The following is an 18489-nucleotide window of genomic DNA, read 5'->3' as shown; positions in this document are numbered from 1 at the left end:
GAATATAAGTATATAATAAGATTATATCAAGGATTAAAGGACTTATGTCTCAGCAGGATGCAGAAAAACTGGTCCATACATTTATCTTTAGAAGACTAGACTACTGTAACGGGGTCTTTACAGGACTCCCTAAAAAGTCCACCAGACAACTGCAGCTCATACAAAATGCTGCTGCTCGAGTCCTAACAAGGACCAAGAAAGTAGATCACATCACTCCAGTTCTTAGATCTCTACACTGGCTTCCTGTCTGTCAAAGAATAGACTTTAAAATCCTGCTGATGGTTTATAAAGCACAGAATTGTTTAGGCACAAAATACATTGCTGATCTGCTACTACTTTATGAACCAACTCGACCTCTGAGGTCATCAGGTACTGGTCTGCTTTCAGTCCCTAGAGTCAGAACGAAACATGGTGAAGCAGAGTTTAGTCATTATGCACCACATATCTGGAACACACTCCCTGAAAGCTGTAGGTCCGCTCCAACTCTCACCTCTTTTAAATCAAAGATTAAGACTTTTTTATTTGCCACTCCTATCTTAGCTTATTTTAACTCACTTTAAATTAAAATTTCAATGGGATTTTTAATATATTTCTAATTTTCCTTTTCTTTTATGTTTTATTATATTTGTCATTTTAATTATGTTCTTTTATGCTTGTCTGAATGTTTCCAATGCTTTTAATGTTTTAATGTAAAGCACATTGAGTTGCCCTCGTGTATGAAATGCGCTATACAAATAAAGCTGCCTTGCCTTGCCTTGACTTTATTTGCATTAAACAGAGCAGAGAATTCTGAGAATAAAGTCAGAACTCTGACTTTAATCTCAGAATCGTGACTTTAATCTCAGAATAATAATTTAAAAATAGATTTTTGACCTTATTTTTATTTTATTTTTTTCAGTGGCCCTAATCCTCTTCCGTATAATAGTCCCGATCCACACATGAAGAAGAAGGAGAAACTGCAACAAGCACATTTGAACAGCAGGGGGAGAACTCATGCAGTAGATGATGTGGATCTGATGACAGCCCAGGGCCCAGAGTGGAGCTCGATCACTTTTCCGGGGTTCGTACAACAGGTCTAGCGTGCTCAGGCAGAGGCAAGGACCACAGATGAGAAGTTGGTAGAAAATATATGCAACGTTTGCATCAAGAGCAAGCTCACACAGCCTTTCAAAGGAGAGAGACTGAGCGGAGAGGGAAGGCACCACGGATCTGTGAACCACTGAAGGCTAACAGTTCACGGCTACACAGTTAGCCACGGCCGCAGAGAGGTAATGTTCACTTCAGTTTCAGGCCAGTCCACATACAGGGGCGTCGGGTTTAATGTCTGTCGATGTGGCGAGATTACAAGAAGACTTAAAAGCGCGTTTGAAACATTACTTTAAAGAAGTTTGCTTTCTGCCTGATGTTTAGCTTCGTTAATGTTAGCTACACAACACGGTAACTCAAACAAGTGAACAGCTTTATGGCAACAGACTGAGAGGCTCAACCACACCAAGATTTATTGACTCGTTGCCTCTCAAACACATCGTATCTGCTTAGTCTTAACCATGCAATTAAACGACAACACTTTAAGATTTGTCAATACTTGCATTTATATTTGTATATAGGGTTTGGACATCCTTGCTTGTCACGTGACTGTTCTGCAACAGGTAATGTACAAACCTTGCAAAAGTGAGAAACAATTCCGGTCTGTTTGTGTTGCAGAGAGGGATAAAAAACATGAACTATAACCTGGTGACTACAGCAGTTTTATGTATTGAAATGTTCACGCACAAATAAATATCTAAAACTGTTTTTTTTCCCGCGGATATTAAAACAAATCTGTATTTAACAAGACATTATGTTGTAATGTATTGATAACTACGGAAACCCAAGGCAGACATGCCTCCATACATTAAAAATATTTACTTAAAAGAAGAAAGAAGGGCTTCTGCATGCCATGTGCACTACCTGTCAGCACATGTGTCTGATTAGCAATATTTCCCTCCTATCTAGATCATTGCGTGTAATGTACCAACCCTCTGATATGGCTTTGGACAAAAGTGGGTGCTGAATTAACCCTCCTGTTATGTTGCGTGTCAAATTGACCCGTTTTTAAAGTCCATTTTAGGCAATAAATGCCTTCCAAACTAGCTAAATACAGCATCAAAATCTGGCCAACATGTGACAGAAGAGGTGTCTTGTGTTAATTTATCAACATCACTTCATAAAAATAAAAAAATAAAAAATGTAAAATAAAATAAACAAAGATCTATGTCATGTAAAACTATTGAATTTATATTTAGGTCTTTTCAATATATATTAAAACAAGTTTTAACATGAATTTTCATGAAAAACAAGCAAGTTATTCTCATTGATCCATGATCTGAGAATTAAAGAACACCATTGCACTAAATCTTGATTTAAATGGTTAGTAATGGAGTTAAAAATGAGATAAAAAAAAAATGTGTATTGAGATTTTTTTAGGGTTCTGAGACTTTTGGATAATTGTATATGCCCGGGTCAAATTGACCCAGGAACATTATTGCTGTTCCGGAGAAACAAACATAACAGGAGGGTTAAATTGTAATTGTATCATTGATTAATCTATTGTTTTAATATGAAAATGATGCAATTATTAGATTTGATATCTTGAGATAATCAGATAAATGAAGCCATTGGAATAGGAAAACCAGCTTTGTATCCCAAGACAGTAAGACAAATAAGTGGAGATCTCAAGAAGAGAACCGGAAATTACTGGGCTCTCCCGCAGACACCGATAAGTCATTATTATATCATATCTTGTCATTACAATGTGGTAGAAAAGACCATTGTGGTTGCTGGAAGCAATCCCATCATTAATCCCATCATCTCTTGACTGTATGGATGCATTTATGATTAATAGGCATTGCTAATTTTTACCATGTGGAAAAATATGTAAATCATTGAGGCAACAAAGTCAGAAACTATTTCCATTTATTTAGATGTGTATTCATAATAATGCCTTTTATAATTTCCTTATGTGCTAGAAATGCGCAAGGTGCATCATGGGAAAAAAGTTTCCCAAGCAGTGACTGAATATTTGCTCATCCAAATGGTTAGAAAAGTTGTAGGTGGGTTTTTAAATATTGCTAACATTTATTTAAGCTCCTGTGAGGAAGTTTTAGCTTGCTATGAAGCAGAATGAAATAATACTGATGGCAAGATTGATCATTTGTAGATAGCATGTTTTAATGCTTGTAACCTCTGCTGCAGGGTAGGTGTCAGATAAAGTAGTTAACCTCACAATGCTAAAAGTGCCTTTTTCACAGCAAAGATTCACAGTAAGTGAAATGTTTGATGGTTAAGAGATGACAGGATGAAAACAGTACTTACACATGTACAGGACAAGATAAGTAGAGATAAGTGTCACTGTTTTGTTCACATGGTGCACCAAAATAATGCAAATCAAAAGTTCCCCACAGGAGCTTTAATTTAAAAAGTCTTAGATCTTTGTCTTTAATGTAATACTACTTTCACATACAGGCTCAAACTGGCTCAGCGAGACCTTTTCATACCTTCCTGTCTGTCTATTTTCAGGTATGTCTGAAGTTAGTCTTGAGGCTGATTCGGGGAAGACCTCAGCCGAGGACCCTCAGGTGGATTATGAGGAGGATGGCAGAGCAGAGGAGAGTTTGAGTGAGGGCGTGAAACAGGAGAATGTAGACGACAGTAGCGGGGGAGATGACAGAGATGAAGAGCTGTACGACATTGATATTGACACTCCTGAAGAATGTGCACAGGACAGTGACAGAGATGTCGAGGAGAAGGTGGAGGAGGATGAGGGAGTTCAGATAGAGAGCGAGGTGACATACAGAGATGATGATGCAGCCACACAGGTGACTGATAGGGTAGAAAGTGGGGAACAGGAGATGAACCATCATGTTGAAAGAGCTGAAACACCAGCGGAGAGGGAAGAACCTCACACTGAAACAAAGGTGACGTTTCCCTTCACTTTGGACCATCAGCTTCCTCTGGCACTTTCTCGCTGTGCTCTTGCTCATATTGCTGTTTGAACTCTCTTTGCTGTGATGGTGGTGGTGGTCTCTTTCTGACTGAATTGAAAGCTTTGTCTGATTCAATCAACAGCATGAACCCGGGATGTTCAGAGATCGTTTTTTCTCTTAGAAGTGTTCCAGATTTTCATTCTGCTTTGCTGGAGGCTGTAGAGATAGAAAGCGGGGGTAGCTTTTGCTCTTTAGTTGATGGTGAATTCAGTGTCTGTCCTTCTCTTGTTGCTCTGTGAGGGTGCTCCGTGTAATCAAGTCTTCATATACTTCCTCTGCTTTGTGTTAAAGCTGCCTGATCTCAGTGATTTTTGAGAAGGATTCATCTTTTCTGTTTACTGTGCAATATATATTATAATCTACATTTTATGAACATGTTTGCCTCTGATTTGACTCTGACCCTGTGTGTGAGAGTCTACATGTACATGATGTGTGAATGGTACCATTTCCTCACATTGTTTTTAAGTGGAGCGCTTGAATTCTCCACGCTGTCAGTCACATGGCTAGGTAAGTGTGACAGATTTGGACTGCTCTTGCTCAGGCGAGCAGCTCCACATCTCTTGTGTTGCTGGAATGTGTGACTCCTCAGGCTGTTGATTCACATTCAGTGTCGGGCTCCGTGCCAGTGCTGCAAGAATTGTAAATCAGAACTCTTCCCTTCCTTTTTCCACTTAGCCTGGGTCCTAAATTCAGATGTTTTAAGCACGTCTTTCTTAAAGACAAATTCTCCATCGTTCTGCAGCTTGTACCCGAAATTTCTAAAGTGCTGTGTCACCATAGCCACGTTGGAAGTGCCTCCATAGCTTGAAAGGCAAGACATCATTCTTTCCTCTTCAGCTGATGCAGCCAATGGGACAGTCAGCTCATTGTTATTATGCCTTCCTCCCGCATCACGTCAGCTGGTATCCAGGATACTGAACCATAGGGAGAAGCACACTTTGACTGGCTATACCTCACCACTTTTTATGCCTGATTGACTTGCAGCTACTTTACTTCTTGCTGTTACTGTTAGCAGGCGTATACACTGAGTGTATGCAGATGGTGTGTTAGGTGATTTTGGCTCACAGACCCCTGATCATCCCTGGATCTGCAGCTGAATCAGGCCCACTTAAGCTCTGCAATAAAAAAAGACTAGATTTATAGGAGGTTATCCTTTCCTTCAACTGCAAAAAAAAAAAAGTGCACGTCAGCAAGTTTTGTAACAGTCAGTCTTAATTTACTACCCTTTTTTTAAAAGCTTGAAATCTGAGACATGTTTCTAGCAGACAGCCTGTTAAAACTGGATGTAAGGGAGAACAATCACACAGAAGAAGTGTGTCTTTTCTGCTGAAGCTGGTTAGACTAGCCGAGCAGTGCTTGTCTGTGTTGCCTGCCTGTATGCTGGGGTCATATGGCGTTTAAGTATTTATGTGTCTGTCACATGACACAAGACCCATTCAAGTCTTCTTCATGGCCAACATGAACATAAAAAGTGCTTGGCTTCGGTCTTTTTGTGTGTTTTGTTCCGAGTTGGCATATCAGATATCTGTAGTTACAAAATCTGTCTTTTAAAAGAAGTTTAGTATTCCAGACAAGAAATGACACACTTACTTCTTTAAATTAAGACCTTCTCTTATTTATCCCATGTGTAACATTTGAATTTACCTAATTTTATTCTTAGTTTATTTATCTATTTTTAGTTTTATTATTCTGGTACTACTATTGCTACTATGTCTGTGTTGCTGCAACAGCCAGATTTCCCCTCAGGGTTCAATAAAGTATTATCTTATCTTATCTTCTGGATCAGTTTTAGATCATAACTAACACACAAACAGCCTCAGATGACACATTGCGAACAAAGAACCACCGAATAATGAGTCTTAATTGAGCTTAATAAAAACTTCAGTTAAACCGGTTTTCAGGCTGACATCATCTAATCATCTTCCAATAGGGGAGAACGGGGTTGGTTGTCACACTTTTTACTGTTTTGATGATTGCTCATCATCAAAACATCTTTCAATAGTCATTCCTACATTAAATTGAAGCTTAAGGTGTTGGCTTGAAATGTGTATCCCTCTCATTTTCCAACTCATTGTAACAAAGAGTCAATTAACTATCAAAGACACTCTGAAACATTGTGACAACCAACCCCATCACAGGGTTGGTTGTTACATGTGACAACCAACCCCAACCAGAATTTTTTGCTAGCATCAAGGCTAACAACCATCTAACAACTAGTTAGCTAGCTTATTAAAAACTTAAACTATAGCTTTCCCCTCACACTTTGTAAGGGTAACACTTGTTTTGTTATAAACCCATCGTTTAAAAGCCTAGAAGAAAAATACTGAGGAGCTGAATATTTACAATTTGACATGAAAAACACAAAAAGTCCTCTCACCTCAAGTTCAGCTGTCTTACTCCATAGAAGACTATGTAGGTGAACTCTGATCCTAGTTCTGGAAATGTCCATACCCCAATTTGAGAGACAGTGCCCTGTGATGGCAAGATACGAGTGTGCCAACCAACCCATGTGACAACCAACCCCGTTCTCCCCTACTCTTTAATAGGACAGTCTCTGAGCTCATTCAATCCTTTTAAAGGCGTATCAACGCTTGTTGATTTATGATCACTGTATTTTATTTTGAAGGGGCAAACCCTCACTTTTAAATCTTAAACATTTAGGGGTGCTGCTGGCCTAGCGGTCTAAGCGCACCCCACACACAGAGGTTATAGCCCTCGTCGTAAAGGTTGCAAAGGTCGCAGGATCGATTCCAGCCTTGACCATTTACTGCATGTCCTCTCCTACTCTCTGCACCCCGTGTTTCCTGTCTCTCTTCAGCTGTCCTAATGATTAAAGGTTAAAAATGCCCCCCCCAAAAATAAAAATCTTAAATATGTATCTTTGTGATTCACGTTCTTCCATCTGTGATCCTGGTCCTAACAAGGATTGTACATATTTATCTGGAAGGAGTTTGTCTGTTGACCAGTGAAGATAAATATTAACAAAATAATGTAAACAAAAGTTCCAGCTTTGATATGAATGTGTTATTAGTCATAACCTAGTTTTTTAAGCTCATGCTTTACTCCCACAATGAAACCGTCAGTCTGTTTAGACTGGACCCAGATCTTGTTTCTCAGTGATCTGGCCTCTATTTGCATTATTTAGATACTTGACAAGGTCCACATGTAGCTAAAGGATCTAGTTTAAAGATACAAACTCGGATTTAGACTTCCAGTTTCTGAGTTTAACATCCCGCTGAAAGGCGTGTCACCTCTCAACATTAACCAGCTTACAACACACGCACACTGTTAGGCTTCAAGGCACACATGCAAAGCTACATAATGGTGAGGTCATCGGCCTTGTTCACAAGTCCAGCGTGATTAGGCCACAAAAGTTGGACTAAAAATAGCACAGTTGGATCTTCAGCCTGCAACTACAGGCTGCCACGTTACTATAGCCTACCCAAAACTGTTGTCTCCACCCCGTGGCTCCAGGCTACCAGCCAGCGCATGAATATGCAGCTAGCGAAGCCGAGCCAATCTGTCACTTTGTCATTCTAATCCACAGGCAGGGTTGAGAGGGACCATGATTTGTATGTTTTCATACAGATTAGAACAGGTCTGTCTGCATGGTTGTGAATTACACTGGAGGCTAAGGAGAATCTTGTTCTGTGTTTTTTTTTGCATCTCAAGATTTCCTGTTTTAGACCACAAAAGAACCAATTACAAACAAGAAACTCAGGATTCATGTAGTCTGAAATGAACTGATGTCACTGATGAACAAGACACTATCTTTCTGAGACATTACTTTGGAGAACAGCAGATGTATGAGAGAGGTAGATAACTATTTTTGCAGTTACTCATGGGCGGAGGCATTATGCACCAAAGCTTTACCCACATACGGTTAAATGAGCTTTATTTACAACATTTAACCCATAATGTTTGGTTAATGGTCTTGGTAACCCATTTCTGCATCCTGTGTTTAGTCATTAAACAGAGCCAGTGTTGTAAAAACAGGGAGTGTAGAAAGTTGATGTCAGTTGTTGCTCAAGAGCTTCAGCCTCTGTCCGAGGAAACGCTGCATTCAAAATGAACTCAAGCTCATTACAATGAAAAATGATGCACTGATCATTTATACATTATTTATCTGAAGGGGTGAGATAGTTTGGTAAAATTAATGTAGTCTTAACTTTTTTCTCTAATTTTACAGTGTTTGTAAAATGTGTGTTGTAGGTATTGAAGTGTTGAAAGATCAAATTGTTTCACTGGATCAGGTTAAACTTTAAATTAATTCTAAATCAGGAAAGTGTTTATCATGAGCACAGAAATCCAGCTCAGGCCAATATCTCCAACTATGTCTAAGTCCACAAGATGGCACTCCACACTCACAATTTCCCATGAGGAGATCCTTCCTGAGTCCGTTGTTCTGTCTCTCGTGGAAGTTTTTCAGGTGAATCTTTCAAAAACAACCCGCCTCATTTTTTCACACTCCTCTTCTTTACAGGTGAGCACAATGGCTGAGGAGCCCCACAGAAGCTCAGCCGCAGAGATCCCGGTCACCAGTAATGGAGACCTGGATCAGAACCCTGAGATGGTTTTCCAGAGGGTAAGGGCTTGTACAGACACACCTCACTACAGTGTTTTGAAATACTTTATAATGTTTTCTCAGATGATGAAAACAGAAAACACACAACTTTTTAAAGCTTATTTAAATCAAAGACTGAATAATAGAGCTTTTCATTGTTTGTATCATAGTTTAGCAGACACAGACGCTGATTTTCATCATTAATCAACTTTTACTATGAAGATATTTACTTTTTTTTTTACTTTGAAATATAAAATGTAACATGAAATTATTAGCCACACTGCAACTTCGGCCATTTTTACTCTGTTTGAGCTTTGACTGTAATCAAGTGGAATACAAAGCTCCATTTAAATGTTGTTAATGAGTGCATACTAAACTTCAACTTAAAAACGTAGAGTATTTTTAACTCTTAAATGAAATATTTTGAGTCCAGGCTGTTTTTAATTTTGCACATTTATTGTTGAAACTGTGTTGCTGCTGCTCTTGGTTGGATAAATCTGATTTAAAGGGAGAGACTGTCAAATAAAGGTTAAAGGGAATAGTTTAGTTTTTACGTCTGAGAACAGTGCTACAAGAAATTAGCTTTCTATGGTAAAGCAAAGTACTTAAAATGTTCTAAATAGAGCATACACCAACATTACTGTTTGGGTCAGACTTTATTAAAGTGAGCTTAATGTCATGGTGGAGCTGACTCCACGAAACATCTGTAGCCTTTTATTGCCTAGCTTCCATTTTTGTTCTCCAGCCGGTTTCTCAACAAAGGGGCGGAGCCGGCAAGCATCCCCTGTGGGTAATACACATACTATTGACAAGTATCTTTTACAACCCCACATCAAAAGATCCAAACTATCCCTTTGAATAACTTACATAAGGAATTAAAGGTTAACAGAATAAAGTCACCAGATTGATCTTTCCCAGTATTACAACACAAATACCTTTACAAAGACTTTCAGAGAAACACATATTATTGATTTTATTGTGAAGGTGATGTAAATATGTTAGTGCCAACACAAACAACTTTCATTCTGTTGCTGCATGTTTAGGAGGCTCCACTAAATCTGTTACAGTATTTCTCAATTGCTAAAACACATTTCTTGACATCCACCATGCTTTTCTCAACACTCCAAGCACAAAACCTAATTTTCAAACTACACTCACCAAATCTCTGACTCTTCCTGCAAAACAAAAAAATGTTGTCAGATCATACCCCAAGTCAATCAAAATAAAAAAAAATACTGAGCAGTCATTACACACCACATCAAAAAACTAAAAATGCAATGCTCAGGACATGAAGCTGTAGAAATATAATGTTTATTGTTCACAGTGGGCTAAATGAATTCAGCAGCTGTATACCGTAAAAATAAAGTAAAATCAAATATAAATGAGAAGAACATGGTCTATCACAGTAGCTCAGATTTCATCAGAAGTTACTGTTCTTTGTCTTCCTCAATTTCACTCCCCTCCTCTTCCTCCTTGACCCTCTCTTACACACACTCTTCCTCTGCCTCTTAGCTTATTTCTGTCCATTGTACAACCTTCAACAACTAGTGCTCTCTGAACTGGCTTATATTTGTCTCCTCACATCATTAGCCACAAGTGTGATCAATTTTGAATGGTTGTGTTTAAGCTGTGAAACCTGTGCTTGAAATGTGTTTAACTTTTGCTACCTGTGCTTACCATTATGCCACACAAGTGCAACGTGTGTTTTAGTGAGTGAGAGTGTGTTTGCAAGTTGTGTCTAACAGGTGAAAAGTGCTTCTGGTTTTGCCAAGAGTGACTGATTCAGTACATGGGTTCAGGCCGCTAAGGAAATTGGTTCAGACAATAGGGTTTTAGCAACTGAGAAATACTGTAATACACTAAACATGTGTTTTCTTAATTTCCCCTACAGGACTCTTACCCCAGTGTACCTGGGGCCCTAAACCTCTCAGAGTCCTGCGTCACCTCCAGTAACTTCACTTCAACAACAGAGGGCATCATTGAATCAGGGCCGTACAGAGGTAATAACACTCCACTCTCCAGCATCACTTAACTGCGCCTGCATTGTGCTCTTTAGTGCTGTTACGGCTCATCAGAGGTTTGTGACAAAGCAGCTCATGAGACACTTATCAGGCCTCCTTGTTTGTTGTATTATTTGATTGTTTTGCAGCGTTCCGTGCTGAAACAGAGTTTGTCTGATTCCCAGGGCCCCACTTTTGTATTTTAATCTCTGAAATATAAAGGCAGTCATTTGAATATGTAAAGGTGAACACCACTTGAATGAAATGAGTTTGCTTTGATCTCCAGGTTGTAACCCTCTTCTCCTTTTCATCATCATCATGCACTTCTTGTACATGCAAATCAAAATCTCACCGTAGAGGCCTGAGCTGTGCAGCCCCGTTTACCACAATGTTGCCATGGCTACTTTCCGTATTGTTTACTCTGGTGGTTGAGTCACACACTCATCCTGCGACATGAAGAGAGCCGCTGTAATGAATAAAACACAAACAGGAAATCAGCATCAGTGACAAACTTTCCCTTCCACTTCTGTTTTACGGGATGGTGATGATATAATGAATCAAACTGTAACTCTGACTATCTCCCAGGGTCAGCAAGCCTGCCCACATCTCCCGTGGCACCTGTAGCTCCCAGCTCGGCTGTTGCTAGCCGCCTGGCACGCTCTACCAGCGATAGTCAGACTGAGACAGGTACCCGCAGCGAAGGAGTATGAATCAGATGACATCAAATCAGTCACTCTTTGCTCACTAAATTAACCGCAGTCTTTTGTACCCTTCTCACTTTTCAGAGGTTTCTCACCTGCTCCTTGTTCCCACAGGCTATCCTGCATTCAGAATCAAACCTTTCTTCTTCTCCCTCTTTGCCTTTTGCCTCTCTGAACTTTACCTTTGGATAAGTCTGGGCTAATTTAGGAGGTTTTCCGCTTTGCAGTGACTAATGATATGTGTTTGCATAATCCTTAGAGTCACTTCCCTGGATCCAGATCTAAAGATTTTTTTAGATCTGATGCAACCTCTCCACACCTAAAGCATCTGCCTGGCTGGAAAAGAGAGCTGCTTTTAAATGTGATCTCAGTGGGTTTTCCTGTTTGTTACCCTTTATCCTTGCAGAAGGTGGCATCCCTAGTTTCTTTGGACAGAACCCCAAGACTGACAAACATAGTAAAGGATTATCAAACATGAACATGACTGCCTACATCAATATAATGTATTAGTCCAACCATATGTTGTAGTGTAAATAGATTTTTTTATTTAGCACATCACCTTTAACTTGTCCCAGGCAAGTTAAAGTTAAAGCTTGTAAAACTTAGCTTAAACCCTAGACAGCAAACAAGCAACAGTCTTTTGAGCTAAAGTAAACAATTCAATTCAATTCAAAACCTTTATTTATTCTCGAAAAGACATTGAGGTTTCCCTCATTTCCAATTTTGTCGAGATCACAGGCACATTAGAAACAACAAACAAACACACACAATCATTCACAAAATAATAGATTAATTAAAACATACAATTTGAGACACAGTGGTCTGAGATCAATGTCTTAAACTCTGCAAAAGAGGGAATGGATGTCAGCTTTAAAGTCTGTTGGAGGGTATTCCATGATTTAGGGGCATCAATGGAAAATGCTGATCGACCCAGTTCAGTGTTAATTCGGGGGACTTTCAAAATGAGCCTATCAGAAGAGCGAGTCCCATAGGATACATAATTCCATTCCAACAAGTCGGACAAACAAACAAAACTTGCTAAAGCTAACTTTATTAATAAAACTACAGCAAGCAGTTTTCCTAATTATTAGCTTGTATCTTATTACATTAAATATATCGTAATATGTTACGGCATCACTGCTTAAAGTTTCTAGATGTTTACAGCTGGTTAACACTTAGTTTGCCGGCTTATTCTCTGGCAAGCTAATTTTTTAGCTTGCTAGCTTGTTGGCATTTCCTCAGGTCTTAAAGCATCTAGTTTGTTTGAGAGAAACTAGATTCCTCCTCAAAATGTAAATGATGACACAATGAAGTAACTTATTTATTACATTGCGGTCCTTGAATTCATTTAAAAAGAAGAAGCATTGGTTGGCTAGCTCTGTTAATTTTAAGCTAGCTTTAAATACTTAAAGTAAAGAGCTTAACTAAATTTTTTGTTAACTGTTATGATTGAACTGACAAAATTGTAGTTATTATACTTATTAATGTTGTATTCAGCTCTAGTTTGACTTGTCTCATAACCTTGAACTATGCTTTGTCAGTTTTGGGGCTCAGTATTTCACCTCTTTGCCCAAATCACTAGCACTTCACGTAACTTTTAATGTTAGCACTAAAAAGTTGTGAGTTGTGACTAATGATGTTATTATAATGTTATTGTTTATTTCAATTGAAAAAAATATCCTGTCATTTAAATTTACCATGTGGTCTGTGTGTAAGTTTAATCGTTAACTTGACAATCTCACTGATGATTAATTATAAAATTCAAGTTGTACCGCTTTAATTTTACCACAGCTCTCTAACATGCAGATCTAACCTCATCATCACTCACTGAGTAAATCATTTTTGATTGTCCAGGTGGAGGAGCATTGGTCCTGTCAGATGACTTAAAGAGCCCAGCCATGGAGAAACTGGACCTTGTGAGAAAGTGGAGCATCAACACGTATAAAGTAATCCTCGCTCCTGTCATTCTTGATCTTCACCAAGTTATTGAAGTTTGCTTGAAAAATGTACTGCACCTTTAAATGATTGCTTCTTCTCCTGCTGAAGACTTTGCATGCTGACTTCACTGTGTTCCTCTAATTGTCTCTTTTACAGTCTTTTCTTTATACCAAGTACTGTAGAGACTCCCAGAAGTTGCTCCTAATATTTTGATTGGGCTAAAACTCTTATCAGTATGAATGCATGTTAATTATCCTTCTATCCTCCACAGTGCACCAGGCAGATCCTGTCAGAGAAGCTGGGCCGTGGCTCGAGGACGGTGGACATGGAGCTGGAGGCTCAAATCGAAGTCCTCCGTGATAACAAGAGAAAGTACCAGCATGTCATCAAGCTGGCTCAGACGCTGTCCAATCAGCTGTCCCAGATGATGCAGACACAAAGACAGCTGGGAGATGCCTTCGCTGACCTGAGCCTCAAGTCACCAGAACTACATGTGAGTTAATGTACCATATGGACATAATCATTTTTACTATGATGTTTTCGAATGCTTCATTTAATCCTAACTGTAGCTTTATTGTATTTCCCTTGTGTTCTGCTGTTTTATACTTCCTCATGTATTTGGCATTTTTCTGGAGGTGTTCTCAGAGTAGTTTTTATTTTTTGTATTTAATTAAAACATAAGCCAGAAAATGCATTGCTTTAATCACAAAGTTGTAGTAATTACTTAAACTCCTGTTATAAACTTGCAGTTGAAGTCCACACAGGAACCAAACAAGCACATTTTTTAATCACATATTGTTGACTGTTTTTCAGGAGGAGTTTGGTTACAACGCTGACACCCAAAAACTTTTGTCCAAAAATGGAGAGACTCTGCTGGGTGCAATCAACTTCTTCATCTCTAGTGTTAACACACTTGTGGACAAAACAATCGAAGACACCATGGTCAATATCAAACAGTATGAAATTGCCAGGTATGGAATGCATGCCCAGGCTTTCCACTGTTCCATCATCAGAAGTCTCATTGATGATTCATAAAATCTGTGGATTTTTGTATTCTTTAGGAAGAAAATTTAACAAATTCATTTAATATATTACCTCATCCTTAAAACAATTTTGAAGACAGGTCTAAAACCCTGTAAGGCTCCTTTTTATACTTAAAGCTCCTGTGTGGAGTTCTTGACGTCCCCTGTGGACAAAGTGGTACTTTTAGCCTCTTCAGAGATTTTGAAGTAGTTTTTCTTTATAATAAATGTATTTTAACAGTTACATGTATCTCTTATTTGGAACATTTGCTATTGAAGATGTTATAAAAAGCTGTTTCTGCAAACTGCACTTTATCCCTTCATCTGACACCAGCGGTTTCAGACATTAAAAATAACTCTGTAACAATCTGGTGGTTTCAGGTTTTAACAATATCAATGTCAATGTGTTTCATAACCAGCTAAAACTCCTCCCAGGAGCTTTAATCAACTTGCATCATCATTTCTGTGCACATTACATATTTCTGGCACTGATCATTGAAACACGCTTCTAGGGTTGAGTACGATGCGTACCGCACAGACTTGGAGGAGCTGAATCTGGGACCACGGGATGCCACGACCATGCCCAAGATAGAGCAGTCCCAGCAGCAGTTCCAGATCCACCGGGAGAAGTATGAGAGGATGCGAAACGACGTCTCCATCAAGCTGAAGTTCTTGGAGGAGAACAAGGTCAGTAAGATTTTCGGCTCCACATGCTAGTACTGGTATATTGGCTTTTAATTCATTAATATTTCCCTTTTATCCAAACAGGTGAAGGTTTTGCACAACCAGCTCATCCTGTTCCACAATGCTATTGCTGCGTACTATGCTGGAAACCAACAGCAGCTGGAAGAGACACTCAAGCAGTTCCACATCAAGTTGAAAATGCCAGGTGGAGACAGTCCATCGTGGCTGGAAGAGCACTAATTGCTCCATTTGAAGCCATAGTGGCTCGGTTTGACAGGAAATGTCAAATTCTACAAAAACTACAGGAACTACCCCTCCCTCTTCTTCCCTTCAACTCTACTGTCACTGCCTTTTAAACTTTCACAATTGTAAATCTTTCAAGTCATGCAAAACATGAAATAACAGGGAAGAGATCCCACAATCAGTTTTATTCTGATGTCAAATCATCCTTTTCATATTGCAGTTCTTTGAAAACAAAGGAAATGCACTTTTATACTGTTTGACAAATCTGTAAAACAGGAGTTGCTGCAGTAAACATGTTTGGAAACTGTAAATGGCCTTTTGTACTCCAGCATATGAATGTTGTATCTTTGCATGGCAGACATGTTGGCTCTGTAAGGGCAGCTACCGGATCAAAACGACTGCCGTTATTTACATTACCTTTAATCAGCCCTACTCAAACACAGATGAACGCTTTACAGAAGTCATATCAGTACACTTCAGCTGACTCTGAGCATGATTACTCTGATTTGACTTTATATCTGTGCTTATAAACCGGGCATAGCAGCTTTCAAAATTCTTAATCATGCAAATGCAAACTTTATAGTTGACATTTTGGGAAATCACTTATTTACTTTCATGCGTAGAGTCAGACAAAAAAGATCAACACCACTTTCGTATCTGTATGTTTAATGTTAGGCTTTATCTGGCAGCTTTTTAAGCTTAGCTTAGCATAAAGACTAGAAAACAAAATGAACAAGCTTGGCTCCGTCCAAAGGTAAAAAAAAAAAGTCGCATTTACCCAAAAACCCTCAGCATAAAAAATGAAGTTGTGGTTTTATGGGAGATTTTTCTGATTAGGTACAGTGCCGGGCTACCAGTGTCTCTTGGATTCCAGTATTAATGCTAAGCTACGCCAACAAACTGCAAGCTTCATATTTAATGTACAAGCATGAGCGGTATCAATCTTCTTGTCTAACTCTGGGCAAATAAAAAATAATACCGGTATGTCCCAAAATACCAAACTGTTTAGTTTAAACTGATATCTAAATGAAATTGATTTCATTTCACAACAAATCATGCATGCTGTGATATGATATTGTGAACCTCTTTTTTTTTTTTTTTTTAGCATTTTCCTATTCTTGTCTAAATCCATGGTACAAGACTGAATGGGTCAACCTGTTTGTTTTTTTCTTCCAGAAAAATGAAGGATGAGCCTTATGTGACTAGATGTGCCTTGAATTCTTGAATTTGACCCTCTCTCTTCCCCCTCTGTGCTACCATACCTGGTCCTGTTAATACATACAGGCACTGTCATTACACGTCTTTGGGACCAACTCCTCCCTTCAAGGAAGGGAACGGACCAAACACAAACACACACACACAGAGGACGTACAGTTTAAGCCTGTACATTCTGAAACACTCCACATGAAAAGATAGCTCTGATATAAAGGAATACTCTAGTAACATCAGAAGGTCTAAATGTATTTGAAGACTTGCTCTTCTCAAAGATATTTATCCGTTTTGCACACGTGCACATTTATGCGTTTGAGACTAATTACAAAAAACTTGTAAAGCCTGTATGATATGTAAGGTGAAAACCAAAATGGGATTAACTCGAGAAACTTTTTTTGTAAATTTGAAAGACCAGCATCCTTTGCCTGAGCTGCTAACGGTTTCTTTCATTGGACTTTATAAAAGTATGTTTTTCAATGAGGACGTTGTACGCTGGTATTGATAACCGGCTGTTTCGTCCTCACTTTGTAATATTCCTGACATAGCAGTTTGAGAGTGTGGATCTTGTACAACAATCTACCCTGAAATAGATGGATATATATTTGTAATTTTCTCTATTTTACCCTGTATGTAGTTGATGACCAATGCTGCAGTTTGGCTTTTTTTTTTATTTCCCAGAGACATCCAGAATGATACGCTAGTGCTAGTCTGTGCTAGTGGATCTCTACCTTTTTAATAATGAAACATTACCAGCAAATGTTGAGTTAAGAAAGGATTCTGAATGTTGTGTAACCTCTTTGGGAAAATAAAAGTTCTTTTCTTTAAGCATCCAGAGGTTTTTTTTTGTGTTTGTTGCTGTGACTTGTCGATGAAGAGGTGGCAAGGTAAAGCTTTACAGTGTGTTTGTTTAACAGAAGGTTTAAAATACAGGCAGTATAGGGGCAAGAGATGCTTTGACATGCCCGTGAGAAATTACAATTATATTTCTATTAAACCTGCTCTTCTTTCACCTTGTTTTTTTATCAACTTGTTCCTCTCTGTGCAGACAGCAGTGGATTTATATTCTGTTGACATATGGATTCAAATCGACTCATGTTTACACAGGTCTGGGTGCTTTTATATTTTATAGTCATCACAGACGCACCACACCCACAGGTACAGCCTACATTTGACAGGATCTTTTTAATCCTTAGAAAAGCCTTGAGGATGTTGATCATTGCCTCGGTGATGTGTTTTATCTCTGAGGCTCTTCAAACAGCATGCTAAGCAAATAGAATTACTTTGACCGTACACGCAGTGGCATTTTAACTGTTTTAATTCTACCCATTAAGATTAGAAATGAAAACACAAAGTTAACTTCAGTATCAAAATTCATTAAAATAATTACATATTTGCTGTTTTACCTCAAGTTGGGGGACTTTCATGAGAAGGAAGGGAACTTAAAATACTTAATACAATGGACAAATAAGGAAATATAGTATGAAAGAGACTGGGGCAAAATGAGAAAGCAACTTGTTTGGAAAATTATCTTTTATGTCAATGTCAGCTTGAATCATCAAACTGAAATAAAGCTGTAGTGCAATATTTCCCTGAATAAGACAAAACTATAGACAACTACCAGTGGTGGACAAAGTAAACAGCTTCATTACTTAAGTCAAAGTATAGATCCTCCATGTCAAATATTACTCCAATGCAAGTGAAAGTTGATCTGTCAAATTATTACTTGGGTTAAAGTACTGAAGTACTTACTTTTAAAGATACTTAAGTATTCAAAGTACTTTTTAAAATATCTCAAGACGTTGTATTTTCAAAATACATAAGTGCAGTTAAGAATACTTAGGAGTACATTCTGTTACATCAGGTTTATTTAGAAAGCATTACTTGAAATCTCTAAAAACATACATGGAATAAAAACAGCAACTAAGTTACTCCAAGCCCAGACAACTTAGTTTGAAATGTTCGTCTGGAATGAAACGAATGTTATGTATCTCAACACGCTTTCTCAGGTTGGACTGTGAATTTTTGTATGTTTGAGCAGAGTGGGAAACAGGGAGAACATTTCAAACGATACGTATCATTCTTCATTTCAAAAACCTTTAA

The 18489-nt window shown here is 38.5% G+C and overlaps 1 protein-coding gene and 1 long non-coding RNA gene across 4 annotated transcripts; one reads left to right on the top strand and one right to left on the bottom strand.

Moving 5' to 3' along the window:
- Positions 1-951: 951 nt before the first annotated feature.
- arfip1 (ADP-ribosylation factor interacting protein 1 (arfaptin 1)) lies at positions 952-17219 on the top strand. 3 transcript variants are annotated; one of them, XM_034688442.1, is made up of 10 exons: positions 952-1268; positions 3559-3956; positions 8509-8610; positions 10481-10589; positions 11175-11276; positions 13145-13236; positions 13500-13721; positions 14042-14199; positions 14763-14937; positions 15019-17219. In XM_034688442.1, the coding sequence occupies exons 2-10, from the start codon at positions 3561-3563 to the stop codon at positions 15172-15174; spliced, it is 1512 nt and encodes a 503-aa protein (XP_034544333.1). In that variant the 5' UTR covers positions 952-1268; positions 3559-3560; the 3' UTR covers positions 15175-17219. The 3 variants fall into 3 exon arrangements, with proteins under 3 accessions (XP_034544333.1, XP_034544334.1, XP_034544335.1); XM_034688443.1 differs by lacking the exon at positions 11175-11276 and having other exon boundaries at positions 953-1268; XM_034688444.1 differs by lacking the exon at positions 3559-3956 and having other exon boundaries at positions 955-1268.
- Positions 9249-11027, bottom strand: LOC117816256. The gene is made up of 3 exons (XR_004631916.1): positions 10942-11027; positions 9748-9764; positions 9249-9373 (listed from the first exon to the last, which is right to left on the bottom strand). It is a non-coding gene; the product is annotated as an uncharacterized LOC117816256 (long non-coding RNA).
- Positions 17220-18489: the final 1270 nt, after the last annotated feature.

The sequence above is a fragment of the Notolabrus celidotus genome, chromosome 7 (genome assembly GCF_009762535.1).
Source record: "Notolabrus celidotus isolate fNotCel1 chromosome 7, fNotCel1.pri, whole genome shotgun sequence".
Lineage (NCBI taxonomy): Eukaryota > Metazoa > Chordata > Actinopteri > Labriformes > Labridae > Notolabrus > Notolabrus celidotus.
The sequence above is the reverse complement of the archived record's forward strand: the minus strand, read 5'-3'. Positions and strand labels throughout refer to the sequence as shown.